General features: G+C 33.9%; 2 protein-coding genes across 2 annotated transcripts; one reads left to right on the top strand and one right to left on the bottom strand.

The window, feature by feature from the left end:
* Positions 1-1,818: 1,818 nt before the first annotated feature.
* LOC120142977 (gamma-tubulin complex component 2) lies at positions 1,819-12,593 on the top strand. Its single transcript, XM_039157409.1, has 21 exons — positions 1,819-1,970; positions 2,233-2,294; positions 2,382-2,427; positions 3,248-3,379; positions 3,910-4,041; positions 4,655-4,738; positions 4,813-4,911; positions 5,032-5,123; positions 7,017-7,089; positions 7,165-7,317; positions 7,391-7,510; positions 7,635-7,688; positions 9,064-9,147; positions 9,325-9,399; positions 9,490-9,618; positions 10,745-10,870; positions 10,956-11,063; positions 11,415-11,477; positions 11,562-11,636; positions 11,890-12,092; positions 12,165-12,593. Exons 1-21 carry the CDS (start codon positions 1,899-1,901, stop codon positions 12,289-12,291), a joined length of 2,109 nt encoding a protein of 702 aa, XP_039013340.1. The 5' UTR covers positions 1,819-1,898; the 3' UTR covers positions 12,292-12,593.
* Positions 12,594-15,909: 3,316 nt separating this feature from the next.
* On the bottom strand, positions 15,910-18,532 carry LOC120142978 (nucleolar GTP-binding protein 1-like). Its single transcript, XM_039157410.1, has 2 exons — positions 18,373-18,532; positions 15,910-17,981 (listed from the first exon to the last, which is right to left on the bottom strand). Exon 2 carries the CDS (start codon positions 17,966-17,968, stop codon positions 15,944-15,946), a length of 2,025 nt encoding a protein of 674 aa, XP_039013341.1. The 5' UTR covers positions 17,969-17,981; positions 18,373-18,532; the 3' UTR covers positions 15,910-15,943.

Consider the following 18,532-nt stretch of genomic DNA (forward strand, 5'->3'; position numbering starts at 1 on the left):
TTACATAATATACATGAATATATATTGATGTATATGTAAATGAGTTGTATAATTTGATAGCATAAAACATACATGCATGATTAGTGGGTATGAATTCCATTAGATGTGTTTTCTTTATGCCTCACTAAGTCATCGACTTAGCGTGTGAGTGTTTCACACGCAGGTTACAGAAAGTGAATATGGAAGCTGTGAGGAGCAATACAGGTCAGCATCTCCCTTACAAGATTTCAGATCAGAAAATAGATAAGTTAAATGATTTTTGTTATTTTGAATATAGTTGGCATGTATTAATTGATTGAGTTAAATATGCTCTGATCGATTTTGGCTATTGTGGTCAAATTATGTAACTAAACTGCTTTTACTCTAAGGAAAGTTTTAAATTTTCTTTGAATTTTGTCAAGAGTCAAAGTTTGAAAAGTCAATGTGACACCTCGGACTCGTATCCGGGCCGGGTACAGGTTGTGGGTGTTACATTATTGATTTATTAAATTTTAGCCACTTACATTACTGATTATTACATTTTATTCACTTGGTCGTTAAGGGTCAGTTTGGTATTGTTTTTAAAAATGACTTTTAAAAGTGTTTTTCAAAAGTACAATTTAAAGTTTAATGTTGGAAATTGTTGTTAAAAAAGTGATTTTGAAAAGAAAAAAGGATAAATTACCGTAATGATCACTTATTTTTTATATTTGACCAATTTTGCTCGCTAAATTCAAAAAACATAAGTTTTGGTCACTTACGTTATTGTTTTATTAAGATTCGCTCATTAGGACATTAATATCGTTAGTTTGATGACGTGACACGTTAATAAAAAGGGTTTAATTTTTATTTTATCCCCTAAACTTTAAATAAAATAATAATGAGTTATTTTTTTTTACAAATCTAAAATAATTTAAGGATAAAATTTTAATTTTACAATAACACCTTAAGAATTTTTAGCATTGAGATATTAAATTTATAATGTTTATATGACAGTTCTTGGTAGAACTAATAATTACATACAAATATTTTTAAGATTCTCTTACTCGATTGAATATGCATGCAAACTCATATAAATTAAATGTTTCAATCCTAAACAAATAAAAGTTCCTAATGTAATTATAATTTTTAATAAAAATTATAATTTAATTATATTCATATTAAAAAATTAATCTAAATAATAATAAATGATTAATTATGGATAGATATTTTTATATTTATTTAATAAGAATAATATAATTAATGGTGTATTTTAGAGTGCGACGCGTGATCTAGACTCATCTATTAATACTATAACAATCGATATCCATTAAAATGGAAAAAAAATAAATTTAACACACTTAAAAATTGGAATTAAAATTACGAATTTAGATTTATTACAACTCATTTAAGTCATAATTTAAAGATTAAATTAGAAAAATTATAAAATTTAGGGTAAATTATGAATTTAGTACCTAAACTATAAGTTTTGATCCGTTTTAATATTTAAACCTTTAATTTTTTTCAAAATCATACCTAATTTTTAGTTCTTATTTCATTTTAATACCCCACCATTAGATATTTAACACGTTTAGTACCTAAACTATCAGTTTTGATCTGTTTTAGTTCTTAAACATTTGATTTTTTCAAAATTTAAGGTTAAATTTTGAATAGGGTACTAAAATGAAACAAAAACTAAATTTTAGGTATAGTTTAAATTTTAGGTATAATTTAAGGTCTGTTTTAGAAACTAAATACGTAATTTGCCTTAAAATTTAGTGATTGTTTAGTACTTTTTACCTTTTTACGGCTCTTTCTGAAGTGAAAAATTAAGAGAAAAATCGCACTGTTAAATCCCTCAGGAAAAAGAAAAGGCATGTTTTAGTATGTAGAGGATTTTTCTTCATATTCAAATCGTTTGAAAAAAAAAGGAACCAAAAATGGAATCAAGTTGCCCGTCAACCCCTCGCTGGAATCTCGACAGACCTTTTCTCACCGGCCGATTTCATCAGGTTCTTCTGTTCTCCCTCTCACTTTCTCGAGAATCAATCGGAAAGAAGGAACTTGCGGTTCCAAATTTCCTCGCATTTTTAAAAATCTACAGCCTTCATGGCTGTCTACATTCATTTTACAAAAAAAAAAAAAAAGGAACGATTAGAACAAATGGAACGCATTTCCTAAACCTAACAATTCCTTTTGCTCTCTTATCGTCGTCTATTTCAAGTTAATGTAGCTTCTTCTTAGTTGTTAATGGTAGATTAATGTTTCTCCCAGGAAATAAAGGGGACATCTCGTTTGGCAGCTGATGGGAAGGGTTTTCCTTCGGATTCGTTCAGGTATTTAATCTTCGTTTCGCTTTTTATGGATTTTCTTATTTTAGCTCTATTTTTAAGCTTAATCTTTTTGTTTGTGTCCCTAATCAGCTCTGGATTGGAAAATCCAATCGGTTGTTACGATGCTGCGGTTCAGGTATTCTTTACTTAAGCTTAAATAATGCTAGTTCCTGCTCAATTACCTTTATTGTTTTAAAAGAAAAAACTGATGTTAAAAATATTGGATCCATAGATTATTTTTTTGTACATTTTTTAATCGATTAATAAGTAAACTGAACTTGCAATTTTACTTGCAATTTTTTCCTGATGTAGAATAATTATGGTTATATTATTAGAGAGTAATGAGTTTGCTATGAAAGATGTACAATGTGTTATTTTAATATCTGTGATGAGCTGCGCTCTACTGACTGAGTGAATACCCATGCCGTTAATGTTGGTCTGATTAGCTTCTGTTGGAACTCAGTTTTAGTTTCATTTATGAAAATTTAGACAACCTGGTAGTTTTTGGTCGCCAACAGAATTATCCAATCTTCTGTTGATTAATCTTATATGTTTGTGGCACTTGCTGCTAATGAGTTGAACTGTTGTCTTTAAACCAGTGCCTCTTTCTTGTTTTGCCCCTTTCGTATAAGCCTAAACTGTTTTTTATTTCTAGTTTACATGGAGATGGGTGAAAATTATGAGCTCTATGAGATTTTGGGGCTGCACATTTTGGAGAAAAAATGCAGCGTTTCAGATGAATTTTCTTTTGTTTTATTCATAAAATTGTTTTGAGAGCAGATGTGGATCTGCATATGGATGTATTTTCTTTGTTATGTGCATTAGTCTTATTCTACTTCACGTGGATTGTACTTGCAACTGTTGACTTATAGTTTTGTTCTATTTCTATCAATTTGTTGTAATCTGTGAAGATCTGACAAATAGTGTAGGTATTAATTGTTTAATTTGGTTTGTAGGAACTTATTGTCATTGATGATCTCCTTTTTGCATTGGTTGGAATTGAAGGACGATATATTTCAATCAAACGAGTGCATGGAAAGGCTGATGTTAGTTTCCAGATTGATGCATCCATGGATTTAGCACTTCAGGTTAGAAATTTTCTTCTGTTGGCACTAACAAGTACTCAGCTACCCTTTGTGGCTGAATTACTTTTGCTCTGGAAATTTTCTGTTACGGTCATTGAAAAAACTCGACGCAGTACCTTGCTGCTATAAGTGCTTTTTGATCATTCTTCATTAAGCATGACAGGGACTTGCATTTTAGCATTGATTCAATTTCTTAAAGTAAAGAACCTCTAGTAGCAGGCTACTTGAGCATGGGTTTCTTTAGGGACTCTTCAAGCTCACTTGGTTTAGAGTCCAGATTATTGAAGATAAATTTTTTTTTTTTGATAGGAATTGAAGATAAAAAATATATTCCTATAATTAAAAATAATTCCCCTAAAAACTATCGATAAATTAGTTCCATGGAGTATTTTAGTTAGGAGTATGATGGGGGCCATGTTTGATAATTTTTTTGCCTATATGAACAATTGATAGGATGGTGTTGCAAATGTATCATGTGTGATTTTCTCAGGTGCCTCTGAACAATAGTTAACTGATCGAGATCACCATTGCAGGAATTAGCAAAACGGATATTTCCTTTGTGTGAGAGCTTTCTGTTGATTGATGAGTTTGTAGAGTCCAGATCTCAGGTCAAGAATGGCCTTGTCAATCATGCCTTTGCTGCTGCATTGAGGGCACTCCTTTTGGTAGGTTCTTTAGGCTACAATTCTTTTTTATTAGATAATATTGCATTGTTCTTCTGTAACATTTCTTTCTATTCAAAAAGTGGTCCGACCTTCTGTCCTTTACCATCATTATAAACATTATTATTTATTGCAGTGGCTATTATTGTCTAATTCGCACACCTTGGTTTTCTTTTTCTATAGTTTTTTCTTTTGTCAAGCAGATCATTATATACCAATTGAGTTGTGACTGTATTCAAGGTGCAGGGTTGCTAGTTTATTTGACATAGATGTTCGCAATTGATAAATGATGGGCTTTTTCTCTTGATGCAATGATATGATGGGATTTATAGTTGGAAAATGCATCATCTTTCACGTTTTTAAAGCCATTGAGAAAATAGGACTCTGAGGTTTTAAATAGAATTGTAGAGAAAATTCCAACTCCCTTTGACATTTTTTATGTCTCTGTCAATTGAAACCTATAGTTCCCTGGTCAGTAGAATTTTTAGGTAGGATGTTAGTGGTTTGTTTATCATATTTCTTATTTTGTATGACTTTTCCGTTAAATAGTTTCATGATTTCTCTTTTGACAGTCTGCATAATCATTTCCTCGCTATCTGTCAACTTTCTTGATCAGGATTATCAGGCCATGGTTGCACAGCTTGAACACCAATTTAGACTTAGAAGACTTTCTATTCAAGGATTGTGGTTTTATTGTCAGGTTTGGCTCTATTCTTAATTCTTTTGTTTTTCTAGAATGTACCACTAAGGATGCTTACTTCCATGTGTTCGCAGCCCATGATGGGCTCCATGCAAGCATTGTCCACTGTGATAAGGAAGGTTTCAGCTAATAATTATGCAGGTTCTACAGTGCTTAATTTGTTGCAGAGCCAGGTGAGATGTTTTGTAGTTGGTTTATGGAGGAAAATTTATTTATTTTAGTCTTTTATTATTGCATTACAACTTAAGAGATGATGTTTGTTTCTTTTGTCCAATTTTCTTACTTGATTTCAGGCTAAGGCTATGGCCGGTGATAGTGCAGTGAGGTCATTGCTGGAAAAAATGACCCATTCTGCTAGCAATGCTTACCTTAGCATATTGGAAAGGTACCCCCCCTGTACCCTGTAATGACTGCAGCATATCGGGTTTTTGTTACTTATGCATAAATGTCTGTAATCTTCAAGAGTTTTTACTTCATCTTGTTATGTTAAGAATGTCCTGCATGATTGTGTATCTGATTCTGCACACTATTTTTGCAACAAAATATATTATAGTTGGGGAGTGGAAAAATGTGTTTCTGAGGTATTTTTCTCAAAGAAACATCAACTAATATGGAATGCTTGTCAATTATTTCACTACTATCTATATATTTTCATTGTTATAGGATTAGGGAAAGCAATCTAAAATGACAACAAGAAAACTTGAATATCAGGCCTGACTGACTTGGCATGTTTGGATGAAATAATTGAAAAGATTTGCTTAAAATATGGGTATCTGGTGAGGTTCGTGGTTTATGCTGGGGGTTGTGTTGGTTGAAGTCTTGGCGTTCTGAGAAAGAATGAGTGCTAAGCAGACTAATAGCGTTTTTCCGAACTCACATGTGGTCTGTATCTGAAATGATAGAGTTGCTTTGTTTAGTCTGGTCCTGTGTGTTTGAAAGTGTTAGTAGTTAGCTTTCTTTATTACCATCCATGTCACGTTCTATTTACACCCTTCGTATAGAAATGAGTTAAAATTATGTCAAACATCCTATGGCTAGTAATTGAAAATTCTCCCCGTCACTAGGGATGATAAGTATTGGTTGACTGAACATATTACATGTTGCAATTCTCACAACAAAATTATGGTTGCAAGAAGACTATGTTCCACTTTACTGGAGAAATTCAAGTCATTGATAACATGGAAATTTGATTTCTAAAGTAAACTCTGATCATTCTAAAAAAAGTAATTTTATTGACTAGTGTCTTGTTTTTGAATCAAGGCTCTATTCTTCAGGAAAAGTTGCATATTTGGATTGGCATTCAATGCTTATGCATTTACGATCTATTTCTTAGGTTGATCTTGAGGCATCTATCTATAACTTGTATCTAGCCTTTTTAGATTTAGATGCCTGGAAATTGAATACAGTTTATGAAGACCTACAATGATTTTCTTACACATTTGTTTACGATCTATTTTTAAATTTTTTTAAGATTTAAATGCTTGGAAATTGAATACAGTTTCTAGAATAGGTATTTAGGAAACTCATCTTGTTAAGTCTTAAAATTATGACTAAGCTGGAATGCCACGGGAAATATCCATATCTGAATTCAATTCATGATAATTGAATTGTTTATTATCTAATTGAATTTTAATATTATTATCTAAATTCTAATCTGAATGAGATATAACCATTAACCATCTGTTGAAATACTCAATTTTTTACATTTCTTTTACATAACAAAAATATAAAATCAAAGAAGAAAATATTCGATTATTTAAGTCAATTTCTTTCTGTCAAAATAATGGTATGAAAATCTAACAATAATTAAATTAAAATTCAAGTTTACACACAGCTAACGACAAACAACTTTTAAAATGCAACAAACAAAAAGCTTAGATGATAAAAATCCAAATTTGAAAATAAAAGCAACCATAAATTGATTAAAAAAAACAGTAAACTAAAAATGAATTTGGATACTGACTTTCTCTGAACCAAAACCAAATTGGATTTGGGTATTGAATATCCTAAGGTTACTGCCTGAATCCAACATGGGTAGTAAATGTTCTATCTGAAATGTTATCCAATTATAAGGGACCCAAATCCAAAATTAGTTAAATCAGACTATTTCCCTACTCCATTTTTCACTCCATTCCTATGCCTACTTTATAGTTTGATCAATGTGTTCAACATAAAAAATACCATTAATTTTGCCTAGTTTCTTTCCTACTGAAGAGTTGTAGGGCTTTATGAAGCATTATAGTTAAATTAATCATCATGGGTGTTTTCCAACAAATAGGTGGATCTATGAAGGAGTAATTGATGATCCATATGGTGAATTTTTTATTGCCGAGAATAATTCTCTTCAAAAGGTATATTGTTTCTGTCCACAGTAATTTGTGCTTCAATTTTGAGGTTATTATGCTTATAAATTTTAGGTTTTGTAGGAGAGCCTTACTCAAGATTACGATGCTAAGTATTGGAGGCAGCGCTATAGTCTTAAGAAGGACATTCCTAGTTTCCTTGCAAATATTGCGGGTACAATATTGACTACTGGAAAATATCTAAATGTCATGAGAGAATGTGGGTACAATGTTCAGGTTTGATTCTATAGAGACCTCCTTTGTCCTCCCGTTTGCTTTGTGACATACTGCTTACTAGATGTTATTGTAGGTGCCTGTGTCTGAGAATTCTAAATTAATGACTTTTGGATCCAACCATCAATACCTTGAGTGTGTAAAAGCTGCTTATGAATTTGCCAGTGGTGAACTCTTAAGCCTTGTCAAAGAAAAGGTGAGCTCGATGAGTTGTTATTACTTAGTAACTTGCAAGCAAATCTTAGTGTTTTTATTTGTTTTTGTCATCCATTAAGAGAATTTTCTGATTTTGTCTGATGGCTTCCTTGCTACCGTTGTAGTACGATCTAATAGGAAAGTTGCGGTATATAAAGCACTATCTTCTTCTTGACCAGGTAAATATGTTAAATATTTTATACTTTGGGATGGAAACCCATCTTTATTTATGTATAGACTTGGTTGTGAGTGTTGGATACAGGCATGGTTGGACTTTTCTGAGTTTTTTTCATGTATTTGGAGGATCCTTGGAGGTCATAACCCAATATCCATGTGTTGGAAATGAGTGTTAGACATGGGTACTTCAAGCAACATAGGAGATGCGGACCATTTTTTTGCAGACCACTTTACAGCTTTTGATGAATGTGCATGTCATTGCCAAGTTTTCAATAGCCTTATGCAGTTCATGCTTGGCATTCAGTATTCATATAGGTCAAGCTGTGATTTGGTTTATCTTATTGTTAGCCAATATTTAAGCCACATTGTGACCATTTCTGACTAGTTCTTTGACATCATCAGTACTTAGTTCAGCTTTGTAAAACTCAAAACGCCAAAACCATAATTGTTCCTGTGCACGGTAGCAGTGGTAGTCACTTTCTTTTTTCAATTTTTTTCTAATCTTTTTTTTGATAAGATTTGAAGGCCTCGTTAATAACCTCGTTCAAAACGCCAATTTTTTTCTAATCTAGTTTAGGTCATTGCTGCAATCTGTTTTGTGTTTATAGTTGTTAGACTAGATTCAAATTAAGATTGAAAGAAGAAAACAAATATACTTGATGCAAGTTTTGAGTCATTTTGGGTTGGTGCTGGGGTTGAGTCATGTCTGGTTTGCGTAGGAATTGGGTTGATCCTAGTTAGTCTGAACTTTTCCAATTTGCATGGATGATGTCTGTGGGTTTGCTGATCTTTCAGGTTGGTTCATCTTTTATTATCGCAAGGTTTTGCTTGGTCAGAATAATGGAAATGGACAAGGATGAAAAAACTTTTAATCCAATAGTTAAAGTTACAAAGTAAAAAAGTGGCTAGGGTTAGACCCTAAGAAGATAATAGGAAAAAGAAAATACAGGTGTTTGCAAAACTGATAATATAATATTGGTGGCAATGAAAAGGTGTAGTTACTGACCGGAGATATAGTTGGTTTTCTGGACAAGTACTGACTTGGCATCTTAGGGAGGGACTGATAGAAGTGAGGGATGAAAGTATTTTTGATAGAGAGCCGGAGTCCAAGTGGGGAGAGACAAAAGGAAAATAAAGGCAGTCTCAAATAGTTCCTGTATGTTCTGGCTTTATATATTAAAATCATTTCAAAATTGAGTTCCTTCATGGAATGATCATGCAAACACAGCACTACATTTTGGAATTTTAGGATCTAGATAAATTTTCTATTCTTATTCATTTCCTACATTTAGAGAGATTGTATATTGTTGCATGATATACATATGTTTTCATAATGGTTTATGTAATCATTCTAATTCAGGTGCTATCAAATTGCAGGGTGATTTTTTGGTTCATTTTATGGATATAGCTCGAGAGGAGCTCTTGAAAAAGCATGATGAGATTTCTGTGGAGAAACTGCAGGTTTTTTTTTTTCTTTCCCCTTTTTCTTTGATTACACACCATATGAGGTGCATGTGACAATACATTAAATAAACTCTAGCAAATTTGAAAAGGAAACTGCAAATAAATGTTATTAAAAGGGCAGGCCATCTGACTTATGAATTTATTTCTCTTTAACCATTTTTCTTGAATATGTAGTCTCTGCTGGATCTAGCTTTGCGTACCACAGCTGCTGCTGCAGATCCTTGTCATGAGGACTTAACATGCTGTGTGGTCAGTGATTCCCCTGTTCTTAATTTCTTTTTTATGGGGAAACTTGGATTGTGTGTGTATATATATATTGTTTAATGTTTTAACTCTCAGGAGAGATCTTCGGTTCTCAAAGGATTGAGCAGACTGAAGGATCTCGACATCAAGAATGTTTCTCATAGTAATGATCTCCAGGAGCCAATAAGCATTACTGGTCTTGAGACATTTTCCTTGAGCTATAAGGTATGCTTTTCTTGTTGATGCTAGTGTACAATGTCTATTCTTGAACGAGCCTTCGAATGTAATAAGTTAATTAAAGGGGCCTAGTAGCAGGGAGTGTAGCCATGTCTGGCGAGTCTCTTGGATGATGTGATTTCTTGAGGTTTATATGTTCTACTAAAATTATGTTTGGTTCCTCCAATATTTTCTGGACTTTGTTTAACCTTCTCTATCAAGTTAAAATAGTCGATTGTAAGAACTACATAATCTAAATGGTAGTTTCTCAGGGTAAGCATGATTTAGTTTGGTTAAGTTCAGTGGTAAAAACTAAGAATTTGTTTTCTAACTTTTTGAAACAAAACCAAATCATATTATAATGAAAACCAAGTTGAAGTAATTTAGTTTGCGTTGGTTTCTTATTGGTATTTTACTAAATAAGCCAAAAAATAAATGAGTTAATTTTGCATTCAAATAAGTAATATTTAAGAGAGTCCTCAATTCAAGTCAAACATAATTAAAATACAAAACAAGAGTCCTAAGTTCCTATTCAGTGAATGGCTTTGGTGTACTGGGTATTCATTTTCATCCCATTTCCCCAATATTAGTCTTGCAACAGATGAAGCCTAAATGTGCTACTAAGAACTGAATTTGTAGCATCATAAATAGAAACTAGTCCATATAAAACGTTTTAGAAAACAAAGTAAATAGTAGTACATAACATATATGGTTCAACTAAAGTTTGATAAATAACCTTTTAAAAGGAAACCCAGAAATTGAACTTACAATTCTAAATGAAATAAACATCTGTTGTGTGTGTGGGCATGCATTATAAATATTATTCTCAGTTTTCTCATTCAGTTTCCTTTCAGGATTTTTGAAAAACTAACTGAAACCAAATTATTAATCCAGTTTTTTTCAAACCAAAAATGAAACTATTTACCCCTAAACCAAACCAAACTAGATCAGTTGTTTCTTTGTTTTTGACCAAATGTGCTCTGCCCCGGTGTTTTTTTTTTCTTCCCTTTTCTGTTTATACTTGGTGAGTGGAAACTTCTTATATTGTAATCCATTGCTATATCACTTTTACATCATTTCATGGTGCAACCATGTATTTTCATCCTTCTGCTCATGATATTTTGTATGTTTTCAGATTCAGTGGCCACTGTCAATTGTCATATCAAGAAAAGCTTTAACAAAATATCAGTTGATTTTTCGCTTCCTTTTTCATTGTAAGCATGTGGAACGCCAGCTTTGTGGAGCTTGGCAAATGCATCAAGTATGGACTTGAACTTATTGATGAATTCTGGTGACTTTTTATGTGTTTGTTATATGTTATCCAATAACTTGAACAAATTTTGTAGGGAGTTCGTGCTCTCAATTATCGTGGGACTGCTGTCTCTAGATCATCTCTCCTCTGTCGTAGCATGCTGAGATTTATTAACAGTCTTCTGCATTACCTAACATTTGAGGCAGGTTTCTTTGTATCCTTTTCACCATAGCTGCTCTGAATACTTTTGTAAAGCCTAGAAGGAAATGCACATCAAGTCAAATGAATCTTATATGATACATGGTCGTTATCTTCATTCCACTTTCTTTCAGTTTTGGTGCATAACTGAACCTCCGTTTTTCTTTACTCTGGGAAATATCTGCATATGTGGTAGTCAAAGCCACTAGCAAGATGGACTTTGGGTTTTGACTCTGAGCATTGTCAAAGAAACGGGACATAAAAGGACGAGGAATAAAATATGAGCTTAGATTAGGATGTTCATTTAGTTGGCTCGGTATCTTTTGGTAACGTGTTTTGGAATCCTTCTTTTCAGGTCCTTGAACCCAATTGGCATGTGATGCATGGTAGACTCCAGACTGCAAAAAGCATTGATGAGGTATGATACTAATTAGACTTCTATATGCTGTGCATATTTTATTGCATCGCTAGTTATGTTTGAACATCCTTCTGTTTGTAACAGGTTATCCAGCATCATGATTTTTTCCTCAATAAGTGTCTGAAAGAATGCTTACTTCTTTTGCCTGAATTGATAAAGGTTTGTTGCTTCTCATTTATCAATACTTTTGGGACAGCTTTTAATAAAGTGGCATGCTTCTCTGTTGCTATTAGTTAGACTAAAATGATGCTTCAGAATTCCATTAGAGTTGAATAAAAAATGGTAAATGAAGCATATTTCAATTTTCCAAGTGAAAAACTGAATTCGGAAATATCCTAAGAAGTTGAAATAGCCCATGAATACACAAGATTTGATTGTGGGAAATTCACTTTCATTTTTTTTACCGTCACAGAAAATGGAGAAGTTGAAATCATTATGCCTACAATATGCAGCAGCAACACAATGGTTAATTTCATCGTCTATCGATATTCCCAAGTTAGATGTGCAGTATGATGGTTCTGGTGGGTCCGAAAAGTCCAAGCAGTGGAAAACAAAGAATCCATATCAGGGTCAAAAAGTCATGACTAGAAACTCAGCAGTTACTGACTCCATTCTGTAAGTGTGGAGAATGTCTATACGATTACGTACATGTCTCTCGTCACACTAATTTTAAGTAATACATTGCAGTAAATTCGAGAGGGAATTTAATGCCGAGCTTCAGAGTCTGAGACCAATTTTGAGCAGCAGTTCTCAAGTAGAACCATATTTGACACATCTTGCAAAGTGGCTACTTGGTGTTGGAAATGATCAGTAAGTTCAGAATTCGTTAGTCTTGTAAATTTATTACAAGATTATATACAGTTATAAGAAATGTAAATCTCTTTAGTCACGCCTTTTATGATAAATGTGCTTTAGGGTAGGGATTATTGCGTGTTGTGATTTTACCGTATCTTTGGTTTTTCTATATCTTGCATCTCGTTCTTCGTTGCAAAAGACGAGACGGGTGGGGCCGGGGCTCATAAACGTTAACGAGAAGTGAGATTCAGGATGTATGTTCTGAATCTTGTTTGGTTAACAAGGCATTTTTTAGGTCTCTAAATTTGACAAAACAGTTGAGTGTATATTAAACAAACTGTACCATGTTGTAAACTTTGAGGCATGGAAGACGCATTTAAGGTCTAGTGTTGTGATTTCCTCTTATATATCTTTTGCCTCTTTTCCCCCATTTAGTCTAGAGGGTAGCTTACTTTTTCTGGGTATAATCATCGGTGTTCGAGTCGATTAATCTGACGATTAATCTGGATCGAGTATTGTAGAGGTGGGATTGAAACTATAAAAATGGGAAGCAAAGTTCAGTGTATATGAGTAAGAAGGCAGTTTCTGAGTTTTCCTGTGATTTAGGGTAAAAACCTTTAATGACCAGAATAATAGTGAGAAGAAAGTGGATGATGAAATTTGTAATTTACCCTAAAAAATCCATTCAAAATCTCTTAACTGCGACAAACAATTTAAAATACCACAAATCTACAATTTATTTGGAATTTAATGGATATCATACATCCACACAATTTATATGAGAAGCAATTTTCACCCAAGTGTTTATAGAACTTGCAAACATAATTCATGCAGGTATATTGAACGTTCATTGCATAAAAATATAGGAGAATTTGAAATTTTCATGGGGATGACCGTCTCACCTGCCCCTGAGGTGCAAAACCATATTCCAGGCACAACATGACAACACAGAAACAACGGTAAATAGCATAAAATCAAAGCTTGCATGAATTTCAATAGTGAGCTAATGCTGCTATAATCATCAAATCTGGGTTAAGGCAACGATATATTCTGTAGTAATATAGTTTTACCCTTGACCAAACATCCCTTTTGGACCAGTAGTGTACTTTCTTCCCCTGAGTCTGTTTTGCCTCTACTTACTTTACATCACCAGCCTGCGAACTACCATTCATTTTAGCACGTTTAGCTTCCGCATCTTTTGCAGCTGCCTTGATTGCATCTTCTGCAAGCATGCTGCAGTGAAGCTTAAAGGGTGGAAGCGAAAGATGTTTCGCGATCTCACTGCAGTTTTACATAGAACATCGTGACAAATTTGCAGTATAGCACGAGCACATTTGATTGAAAGGAAATTTTCTATCAAAAAAAATTAACGAATTGAACCGTTGGTAACAAAAAGATGAACAAAGACTGGTATACACGCTAGCACCGCCCTCGAAACTAGATGGGAATACACCAGCACCTAAGCATTAGGCTCAACAGATGGTAAATGATCCCCACTTCCCCAACTATAAACAAAGGGGAAAGACCAGTTGGCTAAACATGAAAGCTATGCATATTCTATGTGATCGCCTTAAAAGTTAAATTTGGATGTTACCTATTTAGACAACCATATAATTACAGTTTATGCCTACGCATGTTGCAGTGAAAAAAACTCACAATGACATTGAATATTTCTTCTCATGAATAACTGTATTTATTATATTGACCCTATTGAATCATAGTTAAAACCATAATCTGAAGATCAACTAGACAAAATGCTCAATAGAAAAAAGTTAGACGACGCTATAGCCTTTATGCTCATAGAGAATAAAGAATTGATTGTATATTCTAGAGATTAAAGAATACCCTAGACTTACTAAAATGAATTCTGACTGAGTTAAATTTTTTTTTTTTGAAAAAAAAATGAATTATGACCGAGTTAGGTTGGATTTTTTTAAGGGTTGAGATCGAGATGCAACGATTCAAGTGAAAGGTGAAAAAACTCCGATTCGAGGATAATAATGTAATTTCCTTTCAAAACTTTATTACTTTTTAATTAAATTCTTATTTTATACCGGAACGGGTCAAATCATATCTATACACTAAAAATTCAGGTTGGGTTAAAGTTAAGTGAAGAGTACATATTTATGGGTCGAGTCGAGTCAAAACAAACAAAAAAAATAAAAGGCTCAAAACAACGATCAGACCAAATCAATAACGAGTTAGCTAGAATTAACAATTAAAGGACTAAACTCGAATGAATCAATAATGTAAAGGTCTAACCGCACTTAATTTTTGAATCAGTGACCAGAATCAATCAGACCAAAAAATAAAGAGGACTATTTTAATAGTTTGTACAGAAAAAAAAAATCAAAACCGGCAGTTCGTTGGACAACAATCTAAAACGAACATCGAAAACACAAAAATGAAAAGAGAGCATAAATTGCATGCATAGTTGTAAACTCCCAAGACAAATTAACAAAATTTCATCAGTCTCCCAATTTAAAGCCAAAAATACAAATGTTCCTCAACGCTCAAAATAAAAGGCTCTTTTGATCTCCTGCAAGGCAAAAACACAACAGAATTAAGTGAACCCATCTTTGGTGGCAAGCAAGTAGAAATAATGGCAAGTCCTGCATTAAAGTCCTAATGTTCAACCGCATTCAAACAATCTTTATCAAAACTGTTCAAAAAGTTATTAATCCATAGCATAACTCACGCACGACGCTTAAAGTACAAAAAATGTTCCCAAACTATACTCTTTTTTAACTTAAAGAATCTAAACTAATTTTTAGTCAAAATAAATCTCTAAACCATTATATGTGATACTAGGGGTGTTCAATCGGTTGGTTCGGTTAACCGACCGAACCAAACTAGCCTAAAATCATAAACCGGAATTTTTCTACCGTTAACCGAACCAAAATCTTTCGAAATTTTTTTAACCGAACTGAACAAAGTACGATTAATTCGTCAGTTAACCGAATTAATCGGAATTTTAAATAATATATATTATACATTAAATATTCAACATTTTCAGTTAATCCGGTTGGTTAATTCGGTTAAATCTCAAATTTAAACACTCATAAAACTAAGTAATATATAAATAATCTAAATAATATATTAAAATTTAAAAATTTCGGTTAATTAACCGATTTGGAACCAAATTAACCGGAAACTAAATTTTGGAAAAAATCACTAACCGTTAACCGACCAAACATAAAATTAACCATCGACTAACCCAAAAAAATTTGGTTCAATTGGTTTAATCGGGTTTAAATGATTAATGTACACCCCTATGTGATACTTTAGGTCCTATCACTTTTTCAGTTAAAAAATTCTCTTTTTTTTGACAATAAGATGTTGACATGTCACACAAAATTAAGTATTTGTTTTTAACAACAAAAATAATTTGGAGGGTTAAAGCAAAAAGACAGCATAGTTTAAGCACTTATTTTGACCAAAAAAAAATAGTTTAGATATTTAAAATGGTTTCATATAATAGTTTAAGAAATTATTTTAACTAAAAAATAGTTTAAGGGCTTAAAAGAAAAAGAAGAAGATATAGTTAGACTTATTTTTAGTTTAAGCCTAATAAAAATAACAAACTACCCACAGGGAATGCATGGTTGATGGAACATCATTAAATGAAAAAGAAAAACTAAGAATATTGCTTGTGAATAGCCTTACAAGTCTTAACGCCTTTGTGTCTTTCCAATTGAACGTTTCCCAGAAAACAGGTGCTTTGGTTTCAATGTTGGAATAACCCTATCAGCCTCTCCACGACGAGCATTCTTGTTCCTCTTCTTAACAGATTTCTTTGCCAATTTGATCGCCTTAACCTTTTGAGTAGAATCCTTCAAGCCCTCACCAGGTACAAATTCACTAGGAGGCCGTGACCGTGACCTTGACCGAGATGTAGACCTCAAGCATAGCTTTTTGCTTGCTTGGGTGCCATCTATATCCATAGCATCACAGCCATCAGCCTCTCCCCTGTCAACAGACCGCTCCCTTTTCCTGCCCCTTGACTTGCTACGAGCACGATCAATTGCAAGAGAGGGATCCAGACCCAAAGAAGATAGCTGCCTGCCCATTCTCTCTGTTGTGAACTTTCTATCAGTGTCGAACTTTCTAGGAACAATGGGCCGACTTTCTGCTGTGCTTTTCTTCATCCTATGCTGTTGAATAAGCAAGTTTTTCTTTTTCCTAATCTCGGCTAGTGCTTCTTGCTCTTCCGGGGATAATTCTTCGCCATCCATCTCAAACTCATCACCTTCCTCTTCCGCTTGTCGAAGACCCTCTTCACACTCCAGCTCTTCAAGTCTTAACAAGATATCTGGGTCAATAAAGTCATACACATTGTGACCATCAAGAATTTCAGGAAGTATATCCTCTTTCCATTCATCATTTGCCAATAAATAGTGCTTCTTTAAACTAGCAGAGTATACACCAGCACCACCATTCTCCTCCTCCAAATCCTTTTCAGTTTTCCTCTTCACCTCCTCTGCTGCTTGCTTAGCTTTAGCCTCCAAAACTGCCTCAGGTATGCAAGGAGGTCGCTCCTTCTGATCACGTGGTTTCGGTAATGCAACATGAAACCTATTTAGGCAGTCATTTATTTTTTTTGATTTCATCTTCAATTCAACCCTCTGATTCAATAACCTTTCACAAGCTGCATTCTTCACAGCAATCACTCCATCCTCAGTCAAAGCGCTCATAGTCAACAGCACCCCTTCTTCATTTGCAGCCTCACCTCCTTGACCAATCACAGTCTTCATGGCTTCAGATTTCATCTCCTCGACCAATTTCCTGTCTTCCTTGGAAATGCCATCCAATGGCTGCAAATCAGTCTTATTGCAAACAATGATCAAGGGTTTGTTCATAAAGAGAGATTTAATGCTGTGAAAAAGGGCTGCTTGCTGGGCAATGCTGTATCCACATGACCCAGATATATCCAAAAAGAACAACACCGCAGCTCGTAGGTGAGCCAATGCTGTAATGCTGCACATCTCAATAATGTTTCGATCTTCAAATGGCCTGTCCAAAATTCCAGGTGTATCAATTACTTGATACCTCAGATACTTGTAATCAGTATGACCCACAAAGAGCGATTTTGTAGTGAAAGCATAAGGCTGGACATCCACATCAGCCCTGGTGATTTTGTTCATAAATGAACTCTTACCGACATTGGGGTACCCACAAATCAAGATGGTTCGAGTATTGGGATCAATAGATGGAAGCCTTGCCATATGTTGCCTAATCTGCTCAAGGTAAGCAAGACTAGGGCCAATCCTTTTTATGACAGTACACATTCGACCAAGAGCAGCAACCTTGAGCGACTTGCACCGATATAGCGAGTCACCATACTTCAATAGCCTGACATAATCTTTAGCAATCTTGCTAATGAGATTTCTAGCTGTATTTATCTGGCCGAGAGCAAGCTTGTAGTGATCCTTGTTATAGAGGACATGAAGAAGATCACCATAAAAAGGATGGATATCATCAAGGCGAGGAAACTCCTCGATTATTGTCGAAAGCTTCTCATGAAAATTCTGTTGGGTGTATTTCACTTTGCGCATATAGAACTGGCGGAGACGGGAAATCGCATACCCTTTGTGGACTACTGTCGGCGTCTGACGTTGGGTACGAGAGAGAATAATATCTACGAAATCCTTCCCATTTGGTACGACAGTGATTTTCTTGAAATTATATTGAACCATGTTTACTATTGATCTGCAGCGAAACCAAGATCAGAAGGGCTAAATTAAAAAGGATTTGGGCAACAAATTCAAATTTGAAGTCATTGCTTAATACACATCCGATTAAGAGTTTGCTTTCGGCAAAATAAATCAAACCCAGATATATTTATGAGATTATTTTCTTTATATTCAAGGAAAAGCTAAGCAAATTTAAAAAAATTACAGGCAGTTTCAATAAGCTAGAAAAATAAATATAAAAGCCCTGAACAAATTCCCATGAAAATACATAGGCAAAAAATAAAATAAATCAATTAAAATAGAAAAGATAAATACGAATACCATTTCTTCAATAAAACTAGTAGCAGAGGCTTAGAAATTAACAATAAATTGCAGTAATGAAAGCTTAAAACGGAAAGAACACACACAGGTTTCAGTTTATAAGCTCTTTTTCCTTCAAACCAAACAAGGAAAAAATATTCCAACTGAATATCTCCCTTGAGAAATCAAGCTCCACGGATTCGTCCACCCAGAAGAAGTGAAGATCAAGAGGGAGACAACACTGTAGTTTTAGTTTTTATAGCCGAG

This window comes from Hibiscus syriacus, unplaced genomic scaffold (assembly GCF_006381635.1).
Source record: "Hibiscus syriacus cultivar Baekdansim isolate YM2019G1 unplaced genomic scaffold, ASM638163v2 tig00110833_pilon, whole genome shotgun sequence".
Lineage (NCBI taxonomy): Eukaryota > Viridiplantae > Streptophyta > Magnoliopsida > Malvales > Malvaceae > Hibiscus > Hibiscus syriacus.

Coding starts and splice junctions, on each gene's coding strand:
- LOC120142977 (XM_039157409.1), top strand. CDS start 1,899: ATGGAATCAAGTTGCCCGTCAACCCCTCGCTGGAATCTCGACAGACCT. Junction 9,400..9,489: donor AGGACTTAACATGCTGTGTG/GTCAGTGATTCC, acceptor TTTAACTCTCAG/GAGAGATCTTCGGTTCTCAA. Junction 11,637..11,889: donor TTTTGCCTGAATTGATAAAG/GTTTGTTGCTTC, acceptor TTACCGTCACAG/AAAATGGAGAAGTTGAAATC.
- LOC120142978 (XM_039157410.1), bottom strand. CDS start 17,968: ATGGTTCAATATAATTTCAAGAAAATCACTGTCGTACCAAATGGGAAG.